The following is a 25529-nucleotide window of genomic DNA, read 5'->3' as shown; positions in this document are numbered from 1 at the left end:
ATTTGCAGATGACAAAAGCAATAGAGCCAATCGCTGATTAATGTGGTGACTTTCATTTATTAGATAGGAAGATGATAAATCAAATAAAGAGATGTAAGGATCACTATAGACTTAAAAAAAAAACATATGCTCTGAGAAAAACACGAAGAGAAGACATGTTGAGATCACTTCACAACATAAGGAGATGAGATCACCAAATAACTCCATCATCTTCTTCTTCAACTTCATCCTCCACTTCATCTTCAAATCCAAGATCTTTATCGCCATAGCATTCTTCATCTCCTCTATACGCATCTTCATTACTGTATTCCTCACTATAGTCTGGTTCTTCTTCTTCAGAACCTTGAGGTTTCAAAAGGCTTTCTTCACTGCTTTGATTTGAATATTCCACTTGGTCACCAGCACTGGCTGCTTTCCCTAGCTTAGCCCTCTTTGGAGAGTTATCCTACAAAGATGTGAATGCACATAAGAGACTCGGCAGAGAAACAAGAGGCCTACTCTATCAACAAGAAGCTGATATCTCTTCAACTTTGAATTCTGTGTGAAATATAATTTACAAATTGAACGCGGCTCATTACTTGCTAGAGAAAGGGGTAAACTTACAGGATCAAATAGCTTATCCAAGACATCGTAATTGATTTCCAAACTCGGTCTCTGCATGAAATAAGACAAGAATCGAATTTATGTCAGATGATACATTTAAATACAGATGAACAACATGGAAGATATAAAGAAATCTGAAACAAAAAAGGTGAAATCTATATAGACATTGTTTCAGAGAGCGAGCTGAAGGAATGGTAGCACTGACCTTTTCATTTTCAGGTTCTGCATTGCTTTCGGTTCTTGTTGCAGAAGCTTTCTTACTAGGAGCAGTCTTATTAGCAGGATCCTTCTTTCTCACAGTGGTAACTTTCCTCCTCTTTCCCTGATAATCAATAAATAAATGATCATTAACAAGAAGTTCACTTAACAGAAATTAAGAAGACCGAAGACAGGTTAAGAAAGCAAAAACCTTTTGGTATTCAGGGTTCATCAATTCCCATGCTCTCTTCTTCAAAATGAATTCTTCTTTATTACTTAGATAACCAGCAACCTGATGATGTGCAGCAATAACCATCAAAATCAGAAAAGGGTACATAACTCGCTCTTTTCCGAAGCTAAACTGGAAAAAAAGGACAAGAAAAGGCAAAACACAAGAAAATAGTTTTGACTAGGTTATATGGTTGGAATTGAGTGAAACTAACACGTGATGGACTTACATGTTAACAAAATGCTGGTTCGCCACAATCCAGGAACAACAATTGTTGTGGTTTACAGAGACTAAAACCATAGATGGGAGGATTTGAATTAGATAAAACATCCACAAGAACAAATTATATCCTCCTTTAGAAAGTTTGAGAGATGTAATGCTAATTTCAATACATGTGTTGAAATTGGTGAGAGCTACAATAAGCATCAACTAAGCTTTAAGTAAGAAATTATTTTCTTTTACCTCAGTATCACGGATATCAGATAAATCCCCTGCAAGATCAGCTGCAGGTTTTCGCGAAGAAAAAACTCCTGAAAAATCAAATCACATCATCAGTATTAAGTATTCACCCGAAAATAAAAGATACCTTCTGCATAATCTTAAACATAAAACATCCATAGAAAGAGTATTTGCAATTTTTACCTTTGTTGCCGCACACGTTGAGCTTTCTAGCAACTAAATTAGATGTATTGTCTTTTGAAGATAATTTTACTGACTTCCCCACCTGAAATCGATATACAAACGAATTAAGAAAAGCATTCAAAACATGGTTTTTTTTCTGCAAAGATGCAGCAGATGTCTACCATCAATCAAACAAAGCTCCTCATAAGTAGGATTCTGTAGTTATATCATCGATGCAATATCAATATCAATATCAATAAAAGATCCATGCTTTGATCTATACTATCTGCTGATTTTTCCTATCTAGATTACAGCCACACACAATTCAATTAACAAAGCATATGTAATTCATGAATCCACTTAAAGATAGAAAAAAAGCCCTAATAAATCCAGAATCAGATCAAAACTAGAATAAGGAAGGGAAAAGTTACCATCTTCACGAACCCGATCGCCGGTGAGAATTTGGGTTTTGAATTATCGCCGGTGATAGATTTGTTTATATGAACGAGATCGACATCGAAGGAGAAGCTTATTTATAACTTTTCTTTTCACATTTTTCCAGTTTTTCAATTTCGATTTTGAATTAACACGTGTCCTAATCAAATTGGTGATATGTTTTGCCAAGTAAGCACAGGAACTTTTATTAATAAGCTATTTTTATTTAAACCCTTTTATTATAAAAATCCGTTATAATACATAACATAAATATATAATATTATTGTATATGTGTATATATATGTATAATTAGTATATATACTAAATTAATAAAAGAAAAAGAGAAATATATATAAATTTTAAAAACATATATGTCATTGTCTTTAAATCTCATATAATACATAAATTTTAACGAGATATGTTATTTAATTGTGAATTTGTGATAAAGCATAGCCTGCTTTATATCTAACGATCAATCTAGAAAATAGAAAGCTTTTTATTTGGTAAAATTAGGTAAAGCCTATGTATATATGTAGAACGATCAACGCGGAATGATATAACACTTTTTTACCGTATAGGAGGCCTACCCTACTATGTATAACGATTTTTTAATTTGATCATAAATGAAGCATGGCATCTATATATAATGACGAATCCAGATATAACAGTCTTATATTTGATCATATAATAGGCATAAACTATTATTAATATTGATCTTTCCAGAAAATACATAGTCTTTTGTTAGATCGTGAAGGAGGCAGAGCCTACCATATACAACAATCCACCTAAAATTATATAGCTTTATATATGACCCTGAAGGAGACAAAGCCTACCAAATATAACGATCGAGCTATCCTGAAAAACATAGCTTTATTTGGTCGTGATAGAAACATAGCACAATATTTATCTAATGATCAATATGGATATAATATATTTGATCGTAAAGGAGGCAACGCATATCGTTTATGGCGATCATTCCAGAAAAGGCATAATAATAAACTATGCTATAATATAAAGCTATTCCGGCAGCCTAACGGCTATATCAGCAGCATAACAGCTATACGAACAACACAACGGCTATATGATCGTCTAACGGTTATGTTGGTAGCATTACAGTTATACGAGCAACATAACAGCTATACCAACGACCATTATAACCTCAACCAACAGATCGAACCAAACAAATCAAGTAGAATGCAAAATCTAAACATATATGCTTGTCGATCATACGTTTAAATGTATAACAAGCTAACCAAGATTTATGCATGATTTATTCTAAGTGTAAAATTATAACCTCCTGAAAAAAATTAAAATAAATAAATTCCTAATCGTGTACTACTACACGGCCGGAGATTCACGATGTATATAACATTTATTTTCTATAAACATAGATTGAAATAAACATTTATGTTCTATAAACATAAATCCTATAATATAAATTTTATTTACCTCGTAAAAGCTATAACGATATGATAACGTGTTATGAAAACATATGGGCTTTGTTTATTGACTTTAGAGAGTCTGTTGTAAATATCTCAAACCATTCTAGCTTTTCTCTGTTTCCTTTGGTTTCAGAGGTGTGTCATATCTTCGAGTTATTACTAATTTCTATCTTCATGAGCCTTTGCTTGTTGAAGAAGAAGAGGTAGGGTGTCTCAATGTTACTTCTTATAGTGAGGCTGTATTGTTCAGCCTTGCTACGCTTTCATGGCTGAACCCTCTTCTATCACTTGCCGAGTAAAAGCAAACATGTTTTGAACAAAAAAAACTTTGTGATTGTCCATTGATGTGCTCTCTCTGATTTTGCAAGTGTTGGTGAAGCTGTGAGATTGATGGTTATAGTTTGATTGGGTTTTTCTCTCTGTTTTGGTTGTAGCTTGTATCAGTTTGTTGTTATAGGTCTAATTGGTTGTATCTCATTTTTTTATGCAGCTTGGTGAAACTTTGACATGTGAGATGCAAGTGTTGGTGAATGGTGAATCTGCATATGTTGGCGAAGTTGTGAGATGTAAGATGAGAGATGCTAGTGTTGAGAGTGTGTGTTTTTTGAGAGTCAAAACACTTGTACACAATATTTCAATATTTTAAATTTTAGTAATCTCATGAAAAGTTTTAATCATTGGAACATATTTTTTTTTCTAAAAAACTTTGATGAGTTTCAAAAGTTTGATTTTGTAGTATTTTTATTACAAATATGGTTTTTTTTTTGTCGTCATTACAAATATGGTTAGGAATTGGAATTTGTAGTATTTTTATTACAAATATGGTTAGGAATCTCATGGATTCTTAACCATTAGAGTCTAAGTAAATATAGATAAACATGATCTAAATCAATGGATAGCAATGAATAGTATAATCTATATGACATGGATGAGAGTAGGTGATTGGATAATCACCTACATAATGATCCATTTAGATAACTATCCATTTATATAATTATTCCATTTACATAATTCTCCATTTATAATCTTCAATTTTCCCCCACAAAAGAAAAAATTCATAGAAACGAGGAGGTGGTGACTGGTGAGTACTGGCTCGCGCTCTTCCTTCTTAGTTCTTTGGTTCCTCGCTGCTCAAGGCTTAGATTTTTTTTGGTTTACGCTCTTCTTTTTCTCGTTGAGTGCATTTGTTTTATGTAAAGTATCGATCTTTTTCCTACTTCTTAATCCGACTTTGAGGTTTTCTTAGTCGTTCTTCATCTCGAGTTCCGTGAATCTTGCTACGTAATTTTTGTGAAATTTTGTTTTCTTTTCTCATCATTTCATGATATCTTCACCATTCTTTCACTGAAAGTTGCAATCTTTATGCCCCATGGCCATAGTAGTTCTTTTGTCTCTGTTTCTTGTTGAAACCATTGACCCTTGTGAAGTTGTCTTGAGTCTGTTTTAAAGTTGATGTCTTTAATCTTCAATATCTTGTTAAGGTTTACAACAATCTAAAAGCATCACAATTTTACTCTGATTTCAGAAAGCAGTCGAAGATCATCTCTGTTTGCTTACCAATGGATGATGAAGAAGCATTGGCTGGGAATGCTTCTGGAAATGAGAGCGAGAGCGACGTTTCGTCAATGGCGAGTAATCTCCATGATGATGAGATCGTCTCTTGGTATTTCTCGAAAGAAGAGATCGAAACTAACTCACCGTCAAGGCGAGATGGTATTGATTTGACCGTGGAAACTCGCCTGCGCAACTCCTACTGTGCATTTTTGGCAAATCTCGGCAGAGTATTGAAAGTGTAAGTTTCATTTTCTCTTACTTCCATCTATTAGCCTGCTCTAGTTTCTCTTGTGCTGATATTTAGTAGATTCACCATCTTTAAGGACAAGTATCCTTATGACATATAGGCTTTGGTCTTTTATAAATTTTGTAATGCCATGTGCTGCAACGGGATTGATACTCTAAGCTAGTTCATTTTAGAATGGGATTTGTACAACCTTGTATTTGGTATGTTTATTAATATGAATCTTAAGAGCTAAAGGCCATTAATTGCGTCTTTATTTCCAAGTTGTCTTCACTGTGCATAGCTCCATCTAAAGGCCATTAAGAAGCTTATCATTTTTTTTGTTCTTCTGATGATTGTGGGCTGATATAAGTTTCTCATTGCAGTCCCCAGGTAACGATAGCCACTGCTATGGTATTCTGTCACCGATTCTTCATTCGTCAGTCGCATGTCAAGAATGACAGATGGGTGAGTTTAGTTTTCTGAACAATATGGTTACTAAGGCAATATATGTCTTTTTGTCTCTGTTGTTTTGAGTGAAACTGTGAGTCTATTAGCCTATTGGCTGTCTTGTGATTTAAAACATCCTGGCTTCTTGAGATACCTCTATAGATATCCATCTCTGTGTCATCATCTTTGCTACTTCTAGTCAAAGCATATTAGTTTATTGATCAGATGAGTCTACCTGATTTTATTCAAGATAAAACTGTCTTGGTCTCTCATAGAGATCAAGCTCTTTGTTTCTTCTGGTTTGGATAGATTTTGCATGGTTAATAAATTTTTGCATGTTTTGAGATGATGTATTCTTCTAGAGCAGTAAGAACAACTAAATTAGTACTTACGCCTTTACCTGTTACATTTGCTCTCCAGACGATTGCAACAGTCTGCATGCTCCTAGCTGGGAAGGTTGAAGAAACTCCATTGGATTTACAAGATGTCATTGTTGCCTTTTATGAAGTAATACACAAGAAGGATCTTGCTCGTTCTCAGAGAAAGGTTCTTTTTTTCATTCTATACTGATCCTACAACTCTCCTTGTCCATTTCTTCTTCGTTGTTCAGTTCAGTAGGTTTTTGAAAAGAACTATTCTTTCCTTTTGCATATAATTAAATGTCATTTCACTTTTGCAGCAAGTTTATGAGCAAAAGAAAGATCTCATATTAAGGGGAGAGGAGCTTGTTCTTTCTACATTAAACTTTGATATCCATATTGTGCACCCTTATAAACCTCTTGCAGAAGCAATGATGAGATATATGCTTCCAAAGGCTAATGCCCAACTTGCATGGAATTTTGTCAACGATAGGTATGCTTGCAAATGCTACATATTTTCAACTTCGAATGGTTCTTTATATATATACGCTAGCCTTGTGTTTTTCTTTCTTCATATAATCATGAGTCCCTTGCAGTCTGCGGACCTCTCTCTGCCTGCAGTATACGCCTCAGCACATAGCGGCTGGTGCTCTTTTCCTTGCTGCTGATGTCCAAAAAGTGAACTTAAAATTATATGCAGAGGTCTTATGTCAAGATTTTGGTATCACAACTTGTCAACTAAAGGGTATGTGTATTCTTTTTTTTTTTCTTAAGAAATTAATGACTTTGATGGCTCTCTAGACCTTTGTTGCTGCGGTTTATTTATCATTTGCGTTTTTCAGATATCCAAGGCCAAATGCATGATCTTTATGAGAGAAAGCATATTCCTACATCTCAAGAAAGCTTAGCTGAAAATACTGGTGGTGTAGCCGTAGTGCATCAACCAGTATCCGGAGATACGGCTTCCAAAGATAAGTGTCCAAGTTCTGATATTGAAGGAGGCTCAACCAAAGCCAATCCAAGCCAGAGCAATGATCATTCAGTGCACGATGGGTCTAGACCTGAAGGCATTGGCGAGGAGGACTCAAAAAGTGAAGCTGGAAAGAATCGAGATGACCATTCTGTTCGTACTATAATTGCTGAGACAAGTGATAATGTTGGGGTCAGCCCATTGGAGTAAGACTTGCAAGTGCATCAAGAGGAGGTGGAGGCTTAAACAAGAGAAATAGAAGATTTCATTTGACCACAGGATTTAGCAGTACTGTAGTGTGTTTTTTTTTCCCCCGTCGGATTTAGCGAAGTTAACCACAGGATTTTATTTTTGCATTAAATTAGCAATATATTTAGCCACCTCCTCAGCAATATAATTATAATTTGAATTTCCATACATGACGCCATTTTATTTCCATACATAATGCTTATTTTCCGAAAATTAAAAAGTAAAATGAAAAAAAAAAAAAGAGAGTAAAAAATCGTGTAGGGTACGCTTCTGGTCACTTTGAAGTCATTCTTAATTAGTCTTTTCATTTTCCCATTTCTTCCTCTCCGATTCTTGCTTTGTGTCGCTCTGTGTCCTTAACAAAGGTATGATGTATTTTGCATGAATCTACTACTATGTGTATTTGTTTGTAATCATGATAATCTTACGGTTCTGTCTTCTTTGAATTTCGATTATCGACTAAGGTTCTTTTTTCAGCAAATCCTAATTAGATTCCGTCTGTAAAAACGAAAACACTGTTTAATTTCTGGTTAAAACATTTTCCTAAACATTGTACTCGGTGCTTTGATGTTTTTCACCACCAAAAAAAAAAGAAGTCTTGTATATGGATTCCTGCAAAAATGTGATTTTTTTTTGTAACTCATGAAATATTCCTTTAAAGTCTTAACCTTTCTCCCCTGGTTATTACAAGTGAGCTATCCCAACATGGAATGTAACAAGGATGAAGCTAGAAGGGCAATGGATATCGCTGCGAGGAGAGTTTCAGAGAGTGATTACAACGGAGCCAAGAAATTTGTTAACAAAGCTCAGACTTTGTATCCTAACCTTGATGGTTTGAAACAAGTGTTGATGATGATTGATGTTTATATCTTTGCATCAGACAAGACCAACGGAGAAGCTGACTGGTACGGAGTTCTCGGTGTTGACCCTTTGGCTGATGATGATGCGGTGAAGAGACAGTACAAGAAGTTGGCTCTTTTGCTTCATCCTGATAAAAACAAGTTTAAAGGCGCAGAAGGTGCTTTTAAGCTTCTTTCACAAGCTTGGTGTTTGCTATCTGATAAGGTCAAGAGAAGTGCTTATGATCAAAAGAGGAAGTCCAAAGAAGCAAAGACCCCAATGCAGAAACCACCAAACCCATCAACACACAAGCCTGCTTCTCACAATGGGAATCAAAATGCTGGAGGAGGTGTGTACACGAGTGCTGGCCCTGCTGGGGCTTCAAGTGATAAGCCTGCTAATGGGATGCCAAAACCACCAAACCCAACACCCAAGCCTGCTTCTTATAATGTAAATCAAAATGCTAGAGGGGGTGTAAATACTAGTGCTGAGGCTTCAAGTGATAAGCCTGCTAGTGGGATGCCAAAACCACCAACGCCACACAAGCCAGCATCTTCTAATGGGCGTCACAATGCTAGAGGCGGGTATCCGAGTGCTGGGGTTACAAGTGATAAGCCTGCTTGTGGGATGCCAAAACCACCAAATCCACACAAGTCACCATATTCTTACGTGTATCAAAATGCTAGAGACCGTGTGGATCCGAGCCCTAAAGCTACGAGTTATACGCATGCCCCTTCTCCTACCCCTACCTTTGCCTCTGCTGATTCACCAAATATGCAGAAATATGGTATGTTGTGGACAATTTGCAATAGATGCAAGACACAATGTCTACATCTGGAGCATTATTTTGGTTGCAAGTCCATACCTTGTCAAAAATGTGGTCATCTTTTCACTCCAACCCAAGTTGTGAAACCAGTCAACTGCTCATCATCTTCTCAACAACAACAACAAAATAGTGCTCAAAAGAAAGCAACAAACAAGAACACCAATGGAGCTTCTTCTTCTCCATCTGCAGCTCAGAAAACTCCACAAGCAAGTGCCAAAAGCCAAGCAACAAACAAAAACACAAATGGAGCCTTTTCTTCAGGGAATGTTTATGCATCATCTGCTAGTGTAGCCGCGACAACTCCATTGGCAAGCGTTGTGAGGCCAGTCCACCCCTCTTCGTTTCCTACAAAACAACAACAATGGAGTGCCCAAAATATAGCAACAAACAAAAGCACCAACGAAGCTTCTTCTTCTAGGATAAACTGTTCGACATCAACTAGTGCAGCTCCAAAACCTCCACAAGCAAGTGCTAAAAGTCAAGCAACTAACAAAAACACAAATAAAGCCTCTTCTTCACAGATATTTTCTTCACCAGCTGTTAGTGCAACCGCGAAAACTCCACAGGGAAGCTTTATGAGGCCAGTCGTCAACCTCTCATCATCTCCTCAACTACAACAACAACAACAATGGAGCGCCCAAAGCACAAGTGATGGTACCTATTCGCAGACATTTTCTTCATCATCGGTTAGTTATACCTATAGTTTTCAGTGGAATTGTTCAGTGTCAGTAACGGGAAATTCTAGTAGCACAGATGTTGCAAATCAAGCGCAAGAAAGTTTGAAAAGAGTACAAGAGGAGTCACAGAAAGCGGTTGCTGTTGCAGAGAAGGTTCTTAAGAAGCCAAGGGCAAATGGGAGATATAAACAGTAAAAGACTTGTCACAAATGTCTTGAAGTTGCTGAGTTCTGGTTTCTGCCTTTCAGGAATGCTTTATGATATGATATGAAACTCTTTTTCATCTCTAGACTTAACTACAGTGGAACAAGATTTCATGATTTCATCCTGGTGTAGTTTAAAGATTTGTGGTAGATCCTTTTGATTCAAGAAAATTTGGTTACATGACTCTGAATTCTTGCTTTCCTCTGGTATTAGCTCTGTTTTTATTTTCACAACTGTTTTACTCCCAGTAACTTATGGAATTAGATTGAAACTTGGACAGCGACATATATAACATTGAATCTTTGACACCAAAATATAAGACAAATCCCCTGCCCGACCATAATCACGTAATCAGAATATTCTGATACTCATGTTAGCATCCATACCACAAATACACATATGTTCTTAAAACATGCTTAAATCTTAACAGGACAGCTCTGATTACTGTCTTTCTCTATTCACAGCCAAACAATTTTCAAGGAAACAAACGATTGTTGTAAACAATTTGTGTGTCCGTAAATCCGTAATGATACATACAGTATGTAATTGTTGGATTTATAAATAATGCTCCACAAAGAAACAGTTGTTAGATGGACTAAGAATTTTGTGTCCACTCGCCTTTTAAGTAAATCAACCTGTCTCCAGAGATGTTGGCTTCTACAGATAAGTGTTCAAATCTGATATCAAAGGAGGCTCATCGGAAGTCAATCTAAGCCAGAGCGATGATCACCACGATGAGTCTAAGCCTCAAGGAATTGGAAAAGGAGAACTCAGAAAGTGAAGCTGGATTGATTTAAGACGACCACTCTGTTTTTTTTTGGTAGGAGACGACCACTCTGTTGGTAATCTAATTGTTGATACAAGTGATAATTTATTAGACACTGAATTATAAAGTTTCCTTTTTTTCCATCAATAAGTGTTACGTGTAAGACACGCCTTGTGGTTTTTATATAAATCTAGATTTAATAGGAAAGCAAATCTTCTTTTTGTAAAAGCAATATCGCCCTAACCTTTATAACAATTACGTCTTTTGATTTCTTCCTCTTCTCTGGCGGCGTTTCTAGGGTTCTTCAGCTGCACGAGTTTTTTCACAAGTTTTTTTAATGGGTATTGTTATTTGCACTGAAGTGTTACAAATCTGTTTCTGATTTTGTGTTATAGATATATATTTTTCGTGGCTTCTTTTGAAACTCTGTTTTGGTTCTGTACACAATCCTCTGAACCTATTTCGTTTTGTCTTTTGCATCTCTGATTGTTTCTGTAGAGGAGGAAACTCAATCAACGACATGGAGTCTAATAAGGAAGAAGCTAGAAGAGCATTGGATATTGCTGATAGAAAACTTTCAAAGAATGATTACCATGGAGCGAAAAAAATCGCTATAAAGGCTCATGAGTTGTATCCAACGCTAGAGGGTTTGGAACAAGTGCTGATGATGATCGATGTTTACATCTCTGCATCAAACAAGATCAATGGAGACGCTGATTGGTATGGCATACTCGGTGTGGTCGATCCTTTAGCTGATGACGAAGCTGTGAAGAAACGTTACAAGAAGTTGGCTCTTTTGCTTCATCCAGACAAGAACAGGTTTAATGGTGCTGAAGGCGCGTTTAAGCTGGTTTCGGAAGCTTGGCATCTATTATCTGATAAAGCTAAGAGAATTGCTTATGATCGAAAGAAGAGATCAAACCAAACTGGACAGAAACCAGTAAAGCGACATGAGCCAACTTCTTATCCGTATAGGTCTGTTTTTAAGCCTTATAGGGATAGGCCTGAGCCTAAACATGAGCGTGAGAAGCCTAAGCATAAGCCTGAGCGTAAGAAGCCTGAGCCTGAGCCTGAGACTAAGACTAGGCCTGCGACTAAGACTGAGACTGACACTAAGCCTAAGCCTAAGCCAAAGCCTAAGGCTGAGCATGAGTCTTCATTGGAAAAAATGAATGACGGTACCTTTTGGACACTGTGCAGTAGCAAAAGATGCAAGACATATTGGGAACATAAGAGGGATTATCTTAACAAGACCTTAACTTGTCAAAACTGCATGAAGGATTTAATTGCGACCGAAATAATCTCAGAGGCACACATTGGGAGGCCAGTCATCATAATGAGTCCCTGTAATCAGCCCATGAGCAAAAGTACAAGTGACACTTTCTCTAATTCAGCATCCAACAGTGCAAACGCAAATGCTGCACCCATAAGAATGAAAAGATGGTTTGATCCTCTTGATTCTTCACCGAACAAAAGACTATCCAATATCTTTTGGACAGTGTGCAATCGATGTAAGACACTTTGTAAACTTTTGAGGGATGATTCTCTTAACAAGACTCTGGCTTGTCCATACTGCAGTGAGGATTTCCATGCGGCCGAGATCATTCCAAATATAGTCAATGGAAGGCCGTTCTTCTACTCTGGTCAGTCAAGCAGCAAAAACACAAGTAGTGATGCTTCTTCTACTACTACTTCAGCATCTGCTAGCGCAAAGCCAAAGACTGCATATCAAAGTGGAGGAATTGCAAACGTGCTGAAGAGAGTGTTCCCTGAGTCACGAGAAAAGATTGCTGCTGATTTTGCTGTTGCTGCAGCTGGAGGAAACGCAAACCTTGCAAAGAGGATTTACAAGAAGATGACAACAGGATTTAAAAACTCTGTTTTAGAAACAGAGACCCTTTTCGAGGAGCCGGTGACAACAGGAAATGAAAACTCTAATCTTGAAGCAGAGAGGCTTTTCAAGAAACCGATGACAACATAAGATGCCAACTCTAGTAACTCTTGCAGCAGAGAGGATTTCAAAGGAGCACATGACAGATGTGAAATAAAAAGTAAGATCGACATTTGAGTTTAGACGTTAATCAAATATATGTTTTTTGTTTCTTGGTATGCATCAGTAATAGTTTTTTTTATTTGATCATATGAAACTTGAATTTACAGTGCTGCGAGTTAACCTTTGATTCAATTCTATTTCCTTTTTTCCATTGAGTTCATTCATCTCAAGCTGTTGCTAAGTGCTAGCCACACTACAATTTTGTAAAGGTACACCTATGCTTCTCTGCCCTTTCTCCACTGATGCTCTTCCTTCTTATGTTCACTCTCATAATTCAAAAGCGTCAATAAATTGATCCGTTTGTGAAATAATACAGGAAACAGAACCAAACCAAACATGCACACGTTAAGATGCATCAACGTTAGCTCTAGCTCCTTGCAAGTCTGATGACTTTGGTACGTTTTTAACTTTTTATGGTCTACCATTTAGTGATAGACAGATGAATATTACTAAAATATATAAAATTTAAGAACACACAAGTTATATATTATGCTATTTTGTTTACAAATGCATAAACATCATTTGTGTATTAAAAAAAATAAAATATATATATAAATAGTTAATATTAGGAAAATAAGATTTTTTTTATCAATTTCCACGCGTTTGTTTTTTTTGCTTGTAGTGCAAGTTCTATATTCTCCTCTTCTTATTACAGATCATTACCTTTCGGACAATGTGCAACAGATGCAAGACACAATGTGAGTTTTTGAGGTCTAGTAACCTTAACCAGACTAGGACTTGTCCAAACTGCCGTCAGGAGTTTGTTGCGGCCGAGATTGTTCCAGCGATGGTAAATGGGATTCCAGTCTTCAGTTGTGCCAGTCAATCAACAAGCAAAAGCACAAGTGATGAAGCTTCTTCGTCGACAGCTTCAGCTTCTGATAAAGCAACTCAACCACAAGAAAGAGAATTGCAAGATGAGATTGTTCCTGCTACTGCTTCACCTGATGCAAGAGGAAATGCAAACTAAGCATAGAAGCTCTTCAAGAAACCTATGAAAGATGCGAAATAATAAGTAAGACATGAGGAAGTACAATTCCATATCTCTTTATATTTTTCTATTTTGTGCGTTTAGTAATAGTTTTTTATTTGATCTTATGCAACTTGGATTTACAGTACTGCAAATTAAAGAATTGAAATGGAGACAGGTCTCTTTGCTATAAAGGTTAGACATTAATACACCTTTCTCTCTTCTTTTTTGGATCAATCTGTTTTCAAACTGCCTAATATCATTGCAATTGGTAGTGACTTCAATTCAGTAAGGTAAATAGTTCTACACTGCAGAGTTTAAAGTAAAAGCATTGATGTTGGTTAAATTAAAGGTGTTGTCACTATGTGCTGAGTAATAATCCTGATTTTGAAGTTAAACTTAAGATGATTACAGATGCAAGTTTCCTTAGCCAGTCGTCAAACTATCATCATCTCCCTAATATAACAACAACAATGGAGTAGCCAAAACACATATGATGGTTCTTATTCAATGAGTTATTCTTCACATATCATCTGTCAGTTTAAGCTATAGGTTTCATTGATTTGTTCAATATCGGTAAGGGACAGTTCTAGTGACGAAAAAATGTGGCAATCAAGCGCAATAAATTTAAGTTCGAAAAAAGGACCCTAGGAGGAGTCACAGGAAATGTTTGCTGATGCAGAGGACATACTGTATATGTGAGATAAGAAGTAAGACTTACAGCTTTTTGCCTTTCACGAATTAAGAAGTATGAATCTTGTTTCATCTATAGACTAAAAAGTACAGTGGAACAAGAGGAAGCTAGAAGTGTAATGTCTCAACTTCTCTAAAACACTAATAATGTTTTGGATCAATCGATTATTAAATACTAATAATATTATTGCAATTGGTATTGAGTTCAATTTAGTTAAATATATTGGTTTAAGCCTTAAAGGTGTTGACAATGAACTCTTTGGCCGTTACTATTAGTTTAGTATCCTTCCATTATCTTTGACCAGAAAGAAAAAATTAAATATATTCTTGCATTCAAAGCAATATAATTTATAAAGCACCGTTATTTAAGCTTTCAATATCACTATTATAAATAGAGTGTTTGAAACACACAAAGGAGAAAATATAAATCACATTTGTATCGTCTTGAATTTTCAATATGACAGCAATGTTCATCAAACACAAAACTTTTATGTTTCCTTTGTCGTTGTTATTACTTTTGTTCTTTGCGTCGACAGATACAAATGCGATGCTCATCAAAGACATGTATGCATTTTGCAAGGAGACAGAAGACGTGAACTTCTGCTTGAAATACATTGGAACGGACGTACGTATTATAACCGCACGCGACTTCAATGACGTGCTTTTAATTGCGGTAGGTAACGTTAGATAACTAGTTTCTTATTCTTTTTATCATCATGTAGAGATTATATACTAATATTCAACTGTTGGAACAATAACATTCACAATATTTACTCTATGTCTTTATTCCTTCTCTAAAAAATAAAAATGTCTTGATTTCTTATTATCAGATTTCTCAATGCCAATATCAAGTGAACGATGCAGCCACACAAATCGACAAAGTCCGCCAAAAGTTTAGTGGTCCGATAGGAACTCATCGAATAGTTTATTGTCAGAACTATTACGAGTTAGCATATGCTTTGTTCCGAAAAGCTTATGAAGAAGCAGAAGGAGGAGAATTCGCATCCGTAGCTCAGATATCTGCAACGGATGGGTTAAACTATATGCGCAAGTGCGAAGACGAATGGAAAAAGAATGGACCGATACAAAAGTCTCCTGTCACTTTCTATCTCACAAATGTTGTCAAATTATTATCTATTATTCAAGTTATTATCGAAAAGATTAATGGCTAGTACTTTTACTGATTTTATTCCTCTGGTACTCTAATTATAGAGTTGATATTTTGGTAATACTTATTGGCTCAATGAATAAAGATTTCTTGAAAAAGCGAGGACATATGTGAGATAATTAAGAAGTAAGACTTACATCTTTCTACGTTTCATCAATTCATGGATGCTTTATGAAACTTTTTTCATTTATAGACTAAAGAGAATTACAGTGGAACAAGAGGAAGCTCTTCTTTCATATTTGTCAAAAGTGTAACGTCACAACTTCTCTAAAACAAATGTGTCTAATCTGTCTTTTGCATGAGTTTCTGTGTTACAAAAGTTAAAGAAAGAAGGTGTTATCAAAATGCAGAACGTTCTACATAAGATCGTAAGACTGGATTGTCCTGTTTTTAGAAGCCTGTTCTAAAATTCATCAAAAGGTGTCGGCATCTAATCCAAAATCTTGGAAGTGATTGATAAAATTTGTTAACAAGGCTGAGATGCTATATCTATCATATCTTGAGTTTACACGGTTGGGGTTGAATGATGTTTATATCTTGGCTGGTAAAAGGAAGTGCTTCAAAAGTGAAACTTGCTCCGTTTAACTTGGGATGTTATGTCTCAGAGAGTAGTAGTATCAAGTATGGTTTTGGTATAACAGTGTGAAACTATTGAAGATATCTTGGAGAGCAAGTTATGCATATTGGACCAACTATTATAGACCGTCAAAGTCTCTTATGTTATTGAATTGAACTCATGAAGTCCAAGACGTCCTAGTGTGATAAAGATTAAGAGATTTAGAATATTTACTTATGTTAATCTATTTATTATTCTAATTAGGTTAAACAGAAATTTAGCTTATGTATACTATTATTGTATCAATTTTCTTTAGATCAATAACACACATTATAAACAAATTTCCTCAAATTATTCTCTAACTTATCAGAAAATATTCATTTTTTTTTCCTGTCCATCAATTTATCAGAAAATAGAAAACACTTGTAAAAATATTTATCAGAAATAAGAAAATAATAATTTATCAGAAAATAAAAATAAACATTTTTTTTCTCTAACATCTAACAAAAAAGGAAAAACTCTTACCAAAAAAAAAAACAAAAAACAAAAAAGGAAAAACGTTGCGTGTATTTTAAGCTGGACTCGCCCTAATGTAAATCCCTTCTATACACCACGATCGCTCTGGCTTTTAAACAATTCTCTGCACCTTTTAATTTATTTTGCTTTTCTCCAAAACTCTGTCAAAGACATGGAGTGTAACAAAGATGAAGCTAGAAGAGCAATAGATATTGCCGAGAAGAAAGTTTCAGAGAATGATTACGACGGAGCTAGGAAATTCGTAAACAAGGCTCAACGTTTGAATCCGCAGCTTGAAGGTTTGGAACAAGTGTTGATGATGATCGATGTTTATATCTCTGCATCAAACAGAGAAGGAGGAGAAGCTGATTGGTATGGAGTTCTCGGTGTAGATCCTTTAGCTGATAACGAAGCTGTAAAGAAACGTTACAAGAAGTTAGCTCTTTTGCTTCATCCGGACAAGAACAGGTTTAATGTTGCTGAAGGCGCGTTTAAGCTGGTTTCACAAGCTTGGCATCTATTGTCTGATAAAGCTCAAAGAAGTGCGTATGATCAGAAGAGGAAATCGAAACATGGTCAACAGAAAACACCGAAGCCACACGAGCCTGATTCTTCGTGGATACAGAAGGATGCGCAAGAAAAATCTTACAGATGGTTTCATGAACAAAACAAAAAATTTGTTGCTGCTGCTAGAAGGAATGCAGCAAACTCTACTACTTCTGAAGCAGAGAGGCTTTTTAAGAACCTGAAAACAAACTCTACTACTTCTGAAGCAGAGAGGCTTTTTAAGAACCTGAGAACAAACTCTACTACTTCTGAAGCACAGTGGCTTTTTAAGAACCTGAGAACAAACTCTACTACTTCTGAAGCAGAGAGGGTTTTTAAGAACGTGAGAACAAACTCCACTACTTCTGAAGCAGAGAGGCTATCCAAGAACCAGAAGACAAACTCTACTACTTTTGAAGCAGAGAGGTTATCTAAGAATCGCAAGACAAACTATACTACTTTTGAAGCAGAGAGGCTTTCTAAAAAGCCAATGAAAAGTGGAGATGCAAACTCCACTCTTGAAGCGGAGAGGCTTTTCAAGAAGCCGATGAAAACAGGAGATGCAAATTCCACTTTTGAAGCAGATTGGCTTTTCAAGAATCCTATGAAAACAGGGGATGCAAATTCCACTTTTGAAGCAGAGAGGCTTTTCAAGAAGCCGATGACAACAGGAGACGCCAACTCTACATATGAAGCTCAAAGACTTTTCAGAAGCCGATGACAGATGTAGAACTAAGACAATCACATTCAGAAGTTGAAGATCCTATTTGATATAGAAAACCTTTTTCTGTAATCTAAATTAGTACTCAGATGAGGTAATTAATCAAAGTGGCTCTACACCTATCAACAATTGTGTCACGTTTCCATGTTGTAAAAAATAATGAAAAAGAATAAGAATAAGGATATTAACAAATATTGTTCATATTCCACGTCCAGCAAATCCTTAATCTCTAGATGATACTTCCTTTTTAACCTGGAGAGACAAAGCTCAGGTTGGTGGTCATTGGCTCACAAGATAACCATGATCCAAGATTTAGTTGAATAAGAGAAGATAAGAATGATATGTGTAAAAAATACAAATCATTTAGATGAAGGCAATGGTGAATAATTTTACAAAGTACAAACTAATAGTAGTTTAGTAAAGTGATGTAAGGAATTAAAATAAGAATCACATATCATATATCTATAACTATAAGCCTCTATCAAGCCAGATATATCAGTTACTTACTGCCCCGTTTCATCTTCCATACACTTATACAGTAACATTCGTTTAAAATGATTTTTGCAGTAGTTATTTATATCTTTTATAACAAGTGCTAACAATAAATTTTTAAAAAATGAGAGATTCAAATCGTTGTTTTAGCATTTTGCAACAGAAGGTTTTAGTACTATAGCATTGTTGATCCTTATCTTAATAAATCACCAAACTATACTAAATCGTTTTTGTAACTCTAAAGACTAAAGAGTGATGCTGAATTGAAAATTTTCATGGAAAGGCGAAAAAAAGAACTTGGAGAATGCGCGGGAAAGAGGGAGAGGGAAAAAACCAGGACGTAAATTAATAACTAATAGTTTCTTTTTCCGTCCTTACATTTTTAATCTATTTTACTTTTGCCCCATTTCTGTGAACCGGAAACTAATCCTTCCTTGGCTTCGGGTCTCATAAATTACTCTTCTTCTTCCCACACACACACACCGGTCTCTTCTTATTTTCAGTTTTCCGCTTCTCCACTGTTTTTGGGTATTGTGAATATACTGATAACGAATCGCGAATGTGGCTGGGTTCACAAGTGGGTCTCCTTCAAAATCTGGCTTTTACTTATTTGGTATGATGATTTTGGCTTTTGCACGATAATCCCAAAGATTCCTTCTTTTTTATGGGTTTTTTTGTTTGTTTGTGAATCTCCTAATAGTGTTATACCCCGCTTGATTTCTGACAATCTGTTTGTAATTTGTGTGATGTATTGTAGATTTTAGATGCAGTAACTTGAGAAATCTTTGTTCTTTTTCAATTGGTGATTTTGCATGTATGGTTTTGCCTAGTTGAAACTTACTAGTTTACACAAGATTCTTCATTGATTGGGTTTTTTGTATCCTTGTTTTGTGCTGCACACTTGTTTGTGATTGTATCTTGTGATTGTATCTTGTGATTGATGATGGCTAAGATTTGTTTCTTTTAACTTATTGCGGTTTTCTTTCTGTTTTACACTCTTCTGAATCCTTTTTTTTTTCTTTTGGCTCCTCCGATTGGTTTTCCCGTAGAGACAAGGTGCAAAATCTTTTGAAGGATATTGAAATGGAATGCAACAAGGAGGAAGCTATAAAGGCAATGGATATTGCCAAGAGGAAAGTGGCGGAAAACGATTACAACGGGGCGAAAAAACTAGCAAACAAGGCTCAGAATTTGTATCCAAAGCTTGATGGGTTAAAACAAGTTATGATGTTGATCGATGTTTATATCTCTGCAGCAAACAAAACCAGCGGAGGAGACTTTGATTGGTATGGAATTCTTGGTGTTGATCCATTGGCCGAGGAGGAAGCAGTGAAGAAACAATACAAGAGGCTAGCTCTTTTGCTTCATCCTGACAAGAACAAGTGTGAAGGCGCAGAGGGTGCGTTTAAACTTGTTTTAGCTGCTTGGTGTCTATTATCTGATAAGGTTAAGAGAATTGCTTATGATCAGAAAAGGAAGCTTAATGAAGTTAAACCGAGAAGGAGTCGGAAGCAGAAACAACCACCAAAGAAACCACCCAAACAGCCGAAACAGCCACCAAATCAGCCTACACAGTCACCAAAGCAGCAAAAACAGCCACCGAACCAGCAGAAGCAACCACCAAACCAGCCGAAGCAACCAACAAACCAGCAGAAGCAACCACCAAACCAGCCAAATCAACCACCAAACCAACCAAGTTCTAGTGGTAGATCTAGAAGCAATAAGCCCACTTCAAAAGTCAGTACCTTTTGGACAATGTGCGACAAATGCAGGACAGAATACGAGTATGTGAGAGTTTTTTTCCTTAACAAATCCGTGCTTTGTCGAAATTGCCGTGGGACTTTCAAGGCCACTGAGAAAGAGAAAACACCAACTGAGAAAGAGGAAGCACCAACTAAGAAAGAGGAAGCACCGCAAGCAACAAACAAGAACAAAAATGTTGCTTCTTCTTGTGGGAAAGGGTCTCCACTAACTGTTAGTGTTGGTCATGATTTTCGATGTGATTCTTCTTCATCAAGAATGGGTACTTTTAACAGCGGGAATGTGGCAAATCAAGCAGAAGAAAGAGTAAAAAGAGAGGTCAAGGAGTCGGAAGAAGCTACAAGAGGAATTTCAAACTCTGAAGAAGAAGAAAGGGTCTTTAAGAAGCTTAGGAGAGATGATTATGCAGAAGCAAGTAGTGGAATCAAGGTGTGAAGTAAGAACTATTGACACTTAGAAGTTTAACAATCAATGCTTTTCATGTTTAGAGTTTTATATATGAATATTTTGCATCTAGACTAGGAAAACGTACAGTGGAACAAGGTCAGTTTTTTCCTCCTGTCATCTTCAGTGTTGAATCTGTGAAATGACACAAGAGTTATGAGTGTACATGAACAGTTTCTTAAAGATTAAGTTTGGTTTATTTCGAATTCATTTACGGTTTACGGTCGAATTAGACCGGTATTGAATATTTTGGTTGACAACGTGAACCAATTTAATCAAAGTCACGTTTCCAAATCTGACTAAATATTTCCTTTTCTCGTCCCTTCATTCTCAAAAGTTTTCACTTTTTCCCCAAAATGTTTTAAAGATGAGATTTAAGTCTCCTACCTCTGGTCATATATCACTGGTAAATCGGGATATTCGTTAAAAATCCAATTTTTTTTTTTTTCCCTTTCTTCCTTTTTTTTTTGGGTTCTTTCCTTTCTCGCGTTTCTCTAGAGTTAGGGTTCGACGAACGCAGCTGGTGTACGCGTTTAGCTTCGATTCCGCCATCGAGGAAGCCATAGCCTGGTGCGTAGTTATCGATTTTGTTATTTGTTCCCGATTGGGTTTTTGTTTTCCGCTTGGTTTTCTCGATTTTTCCATCTTTTCTCTTGTAATTTTTTTCCGGGTTAGGTGATATTCACGAGCTTTTGCAATTTCCAGATCTATCATACGTTTTTTTGCTTGATTCCTCTGTGAAAAGAGTTGAAATTTCCATATAGGATTGCTTGATTATCTCTAATTTAGCTCTCTGGCGATTGAAAATTTCCGATTTCAGTGTTTTCTTCTAGATGCGTGGGCTTAGTTAGGTTAAGCTCGTTTACATGATTCTCAAGTGACACTATTTTCCTGGGAAAGAACGATTATGTTATTTTAATGATTATACCTCGTTTTGCTCTCAATTAGACTATGTGAATGTGTTTATTTTAATGCCATTGTCTTGTACTTCCATCAATTCCTGTTCATTTCAGATTCCTAAAGAGCTTACTTTTTATTTTTATTTTTAGTTTTGACGCTACAGATTAAGATCCTCTCGCTAGTATCATACTTCAGTTACTGGGAACACAACGTGACCAGGTATAATTTATAAATATCAGCTCATGGATTAGCAAAATTTGTTTTTTTTCTTACTTACATCTGTACCCTTCATTTGTTTGTACATTAATTTCTTTCATTGGTTCTGCTCTTAGTAGACTCGGTTTGAGAGATAGTAATGGCTGGAGTATTGGCTGGGGACTGTTCATACGGGGAGAGTGGCGTTTCATCTCACTCCAGGAATTCTAATGAAAAGCAGGACGAGGTTTCCCGCTGGTATTTTGGAAGAAAAGAAATAGAAGAAAATTCACCGTCGAGGTTGGATAGTATTGACTTAAAGAAGGAAACATACCTCCGCAAGTCATACTGTACATTTCTGCAGGACTTAGGCATGAGATTGAAAGTGTAAGTATAATATTCTAACCTATATATTTCAGCTTAATACGTTGCATTTTCCGTTTGATTACTTCTTGCGAGCTTGGTCTAGGACATGATAGTTTTCCAACCATGATAACTGCCTCTATTTTGCTTTTAGTATGATAGTGATCCCCTTTCATGTAGATTCCATATGATTGAATTCTGAAATTTATAGAACTTGTTGTCAAAGAAGTCATTTAGAGATTGAATAATATAGTCAAAGTTGTTGGCAACAAAGAGGTGAAACTGATGGGGTCATCTTGGGTAATATATCTGGATTTTGGTACTTTTTTTCGATTTGAATACTTCTTGCGAGCTTTGTCTAGGACATGATAGGTCCTCCAACCATTATCATTGCCTCTAATTTCTTACAGATTATAGTGATCACTTTACAAGTTGGATCAAAATTTCAAAACTATATAGAATTTGATGTGGTAGAAGTCAGTTAGGTTATGAATAATCTAGTCAGGTCTATTTGCAACAGAAAATTGAAACTGGTGAGTTCACTTGGGTTACATATCTCAGTAGTCCTTCAATGGCTTTGTAAAGTTTAATTCATAGTGTGAACACAATACTCGGTGTGAATTTTCTTCATATTGACATGGTTTCATCTGCATTGATAGCATTTTTGGCTCTCTCAATGAAAGCGGCTGATATATTTTTTCTAATACAGTCCTCAGGTCACAATAGCTACAGCAATAATATTCTGTCATCGATTCTTCATTCGCCAGTCACATGCTAGGAACGACAGAAGGGTGAGTATAATTTCTTTGCACATGATGTAGTACTCTTTGTTGTATGTACATGGGCCTACTCTTTGTTGTTCTAGCCAGTCTGCTGGTGTCTTGTTTGCATGAATTTGTAGCGCTGAATTAGTTCCTTGTCCTTGGCGTCTGTTTACACTCGTTGTCTCCATGTCTCTGCCAGTTTCCTTTTTATATATAGAAGGCAAACTAGCTGCTGTAGTAAATGACTTTACACTGACTTCTTGTGAAGGTTTTTGCCATGATATATATTAAGTGTTCTCTTAATCTATTTCGTATTAATCCATTTAGTTCTTCATATTTGTCCTTCTAGAGACTAGAGCAGAACAGTATTAAGATTATTACTGACTCCTTTTTCCATGTTTTCCTCCCTCAACATCAGACGATTGCTACAGTGTGCATGTTCCTTGCTGGAAAAGTCGAAGAAACTCCAAGGCCGTTAAAAGATGTTATTGTTGTCTCCTATGAGATAATACACAAGAAGGATCCTACTACTGCACAGAAGATCAAGCAAAAGGTTTGACTACTACTAAACCTTCTCTACTCTGTTGCTTCCTGTTTAGTTAGTATAAGTGACTTTGCACTTTTTTCTTGTATATTCTAATTCACTATGACATTAATTTTGTAAGAGACCCAAGGATTGTGCTTGTTTGTTAACAATCCTCATCTACTAATTGTCCTTTTTGTTGGATCTCTTCTTTGTACTGAACTTATTACACTATTGCAGGAAGTATATGAGCAACAAAAAGAGCTTATACTTAGTGGAGAAAAGGTTGTACTTTCTACGCTGGGGTTTGACTTCAATGTTCATCATCCTTACAAACCTCTTGTAGAAGCGATAAAGAAATTTAAGGTCGCACAGAATGCCCTGGCCCAAGTTGCATGGAATTTTGTTAACGATGGGTACGTTAAAAGTCTGTTTCCTTGAAAAGCTTCAGATAGATCTATCTGCCTTGTATTTTTGTCTTCATACAATAAAAAGATACTTGCAGTCTGCGGACGTCACTCTGCTTGCAATTTAAGCCTCACCACATTGCGGCGGGAGCCATCTTTCTTGCTGCAAAGTTCCTTAAAGTGAAACTTCCATCAGATGGAGAGAAGGTTTGGTGGCAAGAATTTGATGTCACACCTCGACAACTGGAGGGTGAGAGAACTACCTTTTATCACCTAATTAATTTTATGAGACTATTTTCACTATTTCTATTTGACTTGTATTCAATATTTTGGATCTGATGCTTACTACCTTTTGTGTACTGCAGACGTTAGCAACCAAATGCTTGAGCTATATGAGCAAAACCGTGGTCCTGCATCTCAAGGAAGCGAAGTAGAAAGTAGTGTAGGTGGAGGATCAGCACATCATGTTGGGTCTAGGCCAGTACCAGCACGTCCAACTCATGAACATTCAAATTCTGGTAATCACGGGGGTTTGTCAAAAACTACACAAAACCGGAGCAATGATAATGGGAGTGGTGAGGCAGGTAGTGTCATTACCGAGCAGAAGGGGGAAAGAGATATAGAAACGAAAGATAGCCTGCATACTGAAAATCATCCAACCCATAAGTCTAGATCAGGAGTTGAGGCACCTGGGAAGGAAAAAACAGAGAAAGCAGGTGCAGAGAAACCAGAAGATGAGAAATCTAGAGTTGTTGATACAGGTGATGTCCTCGTCAGCCAGTCCCCAAAAGACATAAAATTGCTTAGAGATACGGTGAAGGCTAAACTAGAGGCTAAGAAGTTCCAAGGTGAAAGGACGAGGAAAAAGGATTTGGTGGATGAGGATGATTTAATCGAGAGAGAGCTGGAAGATGTGGAATTAGCTGTTGAAGATGACAAATATATACAAAACAAGAGCTCCGAAATCAATCACGTTGGTAAAGAACATGGTGAGATTCTTGATGGAAAACACTTGGTGGGCAATACTGAGGAAGGTGAAATGGTAGATGATGTTTCTTCAACAATGCCTGGCCGGAAGAGAAAAATGGGAAGCCCTTGTGAAAAACAGTTAGGAGAAGGAAAGAGGCGACACAATAACAGTGAGAATGTTGAAGAAGGTCACAAGACAAACCGAGGAGGAAATAGTCATAGTCATGGTGACCAAGAGCCAAGAAGACACTCCCAAGAGAGGTAAATGATCTCTTTGTTTTTTCACTTTCGCATGGTCCACAAGAGACATTTGGCAACTTTGAAAGCCAACCATGGTGCGTAACAAGCTCATTGTATGTACGATGTTGGTTATATCTTCTTCTTTTGTTTCATGGCACCTGTATCCAACAGTTGAGAAACTAAATGAGGTTTCCATCCATCAGAGACCATCATCCCATAGGCTACATAGGAACTCTATTGTTTGCATTCCCTTTGTATATAGGGAAGACAAGAAGTTTTGACGAATTTTTATTTAGAGCCTAGTCAATTACTTGATTTCTTGTTTTTATAACAATAGGAAACATAGTGGCCAGCTGATTTGTCAATGTAGTGTTCTTGTAAGTTTTGTTATATATTGAAAGTCCACCTTGTTCCGACTTGCAATTTTGTCAATATTGCTTTTTGAATGTATCGGTTAGCTTCGTGACCAATCATCCGGTTAACCACTAAATCAGGCGGATTAGTTGTCAAATTAAGAGCAAGCCGATTAATCAAATCAAAAACAGACCTGTAAGAAAATAAAGTACAATTTGCTAGGTTTCGAAATCAAAGTTTATATACTG

At 36.4% G+C, this 25529-nt stretch overlaps 8 protein-coding genes across 9 annotated transcripts; 7 read left to right on the top strand and 1 right to left on the bottom strand.

Annotated features, from left to right (window-relative positions):
* Window positions 1-21: 21 nt before the first annotated feature.
* On the bottom strand, window positions 22-2171 carry LOC17880799. The gene is made up of 7 exons (XM_006284359.2): window positions 2083-2171; window positions 1673-1754; window positions 1493-1560; window positions 1013-1093; window positions 809-925; window positions 604-654; window positions 22-445 (listed from the first exon to the last, which is right to left on the bottom strand). The coding sequence occupies exons 1-7, from the start codon at window positions 2083-2085 to the stop codon at window positions 191-193; spliced, it is 657 nt and encodes a 218-aa protein (XP_006284421.2). The 5' UTR covers window positions 2086-2171; the 3' UTR covers window positions 22-190.
* Window positions 2172-5075: 2904 nt separating this feature from the next.
* On the top strand, window positions 5076-7497 carry LOC17879625 (cyclin-T1-2). The gene is made up of 6 exons (XM_006285896.2): window positions 5076-5320; window positions 5692-5773; window positions 6176-6301; window positions 6435-6607; window positions 6711-6859; window positions 6957-7497. The coding sequence occupies exons 1-6, from the start codon at window positions 5088-5090 to the stop codon at window positions 7292-7294; spliced, it is 1101 nt and encodes a 366-aa protein (XP_006285958.2). The 5' UTR covers window positions 5076-5087; the 3' UTR covers window positions 7295-7497.
* Window positions 7498-7606: 109 nt separating this feature from the next.
* On the top strand, window positions 7607-10063 carry LOC111829648 (pollen-specific leucine-rich repeat extensin-like protein 2). The gene is made up of 2 exons (XM_023779385.1): window positions 7607-7698; window positions 8025-10063. The coding sequence occupies exon 2, from the start codon at window positions 8039-8041 to the stop codon at window positions 9869-9871; it is 1833 nt and encodes a 610-aa protein (XP_023635153.1). The 5' UTR covers window positions 7607-7698; window positions 8025-8038; the 3' UTR covers window positions 9872-10063.
* An 882-nt stretch (window positions 10064-10945) lies between these two features.
* Window positions 10946-12627, top strand: LOC17880326. The gene is made up of 2 exons (XM_023778076.1): window positions 10946-10987; window positions 11145-12627. The coding sequence occupies exon 2, from the start codon at window positions 11167-11169 to the stop codon at window positions 12625-12627; it is 1461 nt and encodes a 486-aa protein (XP_023633844.1). The 5' UTR covers window positions 10946-10987; window positions 11145-11166.
* A 2192-nt stretch (window positions 12628-14819) lies between these two features.
* LOC17879139 (pectinesterase inhibitor 5) lies at window positions 14820-15534 on the top strand. Its single transcript, XM_006285286.1, has 2 exons — window positions 14820-15035; window positions 15193-15534. The coding sequence occupies exons 1-2, from the start codon at window positions 14820-14822 to the stop codon at window positions 15532-15534; spliced, it is 558 nt and encodes a 185-aa protein (XP_006285348.1).
* A 1240-nt stretch (window positions 15535-16774) lies between these two features.
* LOC17878567 (chaperone protein dnaJ 6) lies at window positions 16775-17869 on the top strand. The gene has a single exon (XM_006285504.1). It carries the CDS (start codon window positions 16775-16777, stop codon window positions 17867-17869), a length of 1095 nt encoding a protein of 364 aa, XP_006285566.1.
* Window positions 17870-18815: 946 nt separating this feature from the next.
* LOC17878663 (J domain-containing protein DDB_G0295729) lies at window positions 18816-21827 on the top strand. Of its 2 annotated transcripts, XR_002832854.1 has the most exons (4): window positions 18816-18974; window positions 19411-20558; window positions 21616-21685; window positions 21799-21827. XR_002832854.1 is itself a non-coding variant. In XM_023778355.1 (2 exons), exon 2 carries the CDS (start codon window positions 19445-19447, stop codon window positions 20555-20557), a length of 1113 nt encoding a protein of 370 aa, XP_023634123.1. In that variant the 5' UTR covers window positions 18816-18974; window positions 19411-19444; the 3' UTR covers window positions 20558-20776. The 2 variants fall into 2 exon arrangements, 1 of the variants encoding a protein (XP_023634123.1); XM_023778355.1 differs by lacking the exons at window positions 21616-21685; window positions 21799-21827 and having other exon boundaries at window positions 19411-20776.
* On the top strand, window positions 20988-25343 carry LOC17880655 (cyclin-T1-4). Its single transcript, XM_006283418.2, has 8 exons — window positions 20988-21136; window positions 21616-21685; window positions 21802-22048; window positions 22734-22815; window positions 23207-23341; window positions 23552-23727; window positions 23817-23968; window positions 24084-25343. Exons 3-8 carry the CDS (start codon window positions 21822-21824, stop codon window positions 24950-24952), a joined length of 1641 nt encoding a protein of 546 aa, XP_006283480.1. The 5' UTR covers window positions 20988-21136; window positions 21616-21685; window positions 21802-21821; the 3' UTR covers window positions 24953-25343.
* The last annotated feature ends 186 nt before the right edge of the window (window positions 25344-25529 follow it).

This window comes from Capsella rubella, unplaced genomic scaffold (assembly GCF_000375325.1).
Source record: "Capsella rubella cultivar Monte Gargano unplaced genomic scaffold, Caprub1_0 scaffold_7, whole genome shotgun sequence".
Lineage (NCBI taxonomy): Eukaryota > Viridiplantae > Streptophyta > Magnoliopsida > Brassicales > Brassicaceae > Capsella > Capsella rubella.
Note: the sequence above shows the minus strand (reverse complement) of the source record. Positions and strands in the feature narration are given on the sequence as shown.

Excerpts from the sequence above, each read along its gene's own strand:
- LOC17880326 (XM_023778076.1), top strand. The coding sequence starts at position 11,167 with ATGGAGTCTAATAAGGAAGAAGCTAGAAGAGCATTGGATATTGCTGAT.
- LOC17878663 (XM_023778355.1), top strand. The coding sequence starts at position 19,445 with ATGGAATGCAACAAGGAGGAAGCTATAAAGGCAATGGATATTGCCAAG.
- LOC111829648 (XM_023779385.1), top strand. The coding sequence starts at position 8,039 with ATGGAATGTAACAAGGATGAAGCTAGAAGGGCAATGGATATCGCTGCG.
- LOC17879139 (XM_006285286.1), top strand. The coding sequence starts at position 14,820 with ATGACAGCAATGTTCATCAAACACAAAACTTTTATGTTTCCTTTGTCG. Across the intron at positions 15,036-15,192 it reads ATGACGTGCTTTTAATTGCG|ATTTCTCAATGCCAATATCA; the intron begins GTAGGTAACGTT and ends TCTTATTATCAG.
- LOC17880799 (XM_006284359.2), bottom strand. Across the intron at positions 1,094-1,492 it reads CTGATATCCGTGATACTGAG|GTTGCTGGTTATCTAAGTAA; the intron begins GTAAAAGAAAAT and ends GCACATCATCAG. Across the intron at positions 926-1,012 it reads TGAACCCTGAATACCAAAAG|GGAAAGAGGAGGAAAGTTAC; the intron begins GTTTTTGCTTTC and ends ATTGATTATCAG.
- LOC17880655 (XM_006283418.2), top strand. The coding sequence starts at position 21,822 with ATGGCTGGAGTATTGGCTGGGGACTGTTCATACGGGGAGAGTGGCGTT. Across the intron at positions 23,728-23,816 it reads TGGAATTTTGTTAACGATGG|TCTGCGGACGTCACTCTGCT; the intron begins GTACGTTAAAAG and ends AGATACTTGCAG. Across the intron at positions 23,969-24,083 it reads CACACCTCGACAACTGGAGG|ACGTTAGCAACCAAATGCTT; the intron begins GTGAGAGAACTA and ends TGTGTACTGCAG.
- LOC17879625 (XM_006285896.2), top strand. The coding sequence starts at position 5,088 with ATGGATGATGAAGAAGCATTGGCTGGGAATGCTTCTGGAAATGAGAGC. Across the intron at positions 5,321-5,691 it reads CTCGGCAGAGTATTGAAAGT|TCCCCAGGTAACGATAGCCA; the intron begins GTAAGTTTCATT and ends TTCTCATTGCAG. Across the intron at positions 6,302-6,434 it reads TTGCTCGTTCTCAGAGAAAG|CAAGTTTATGAGCAAAAGAA; the intron begins GTTCTTTTTTTC and ends TCACTTTTGCAG.
- LOC17878567 (XM_006285504.1), top strand. The coding sequence starts at position 16,775 with ATGGAGTGTAACAAAGATGAAGCTAGAAGAGCAATAGATATTGCCGAG.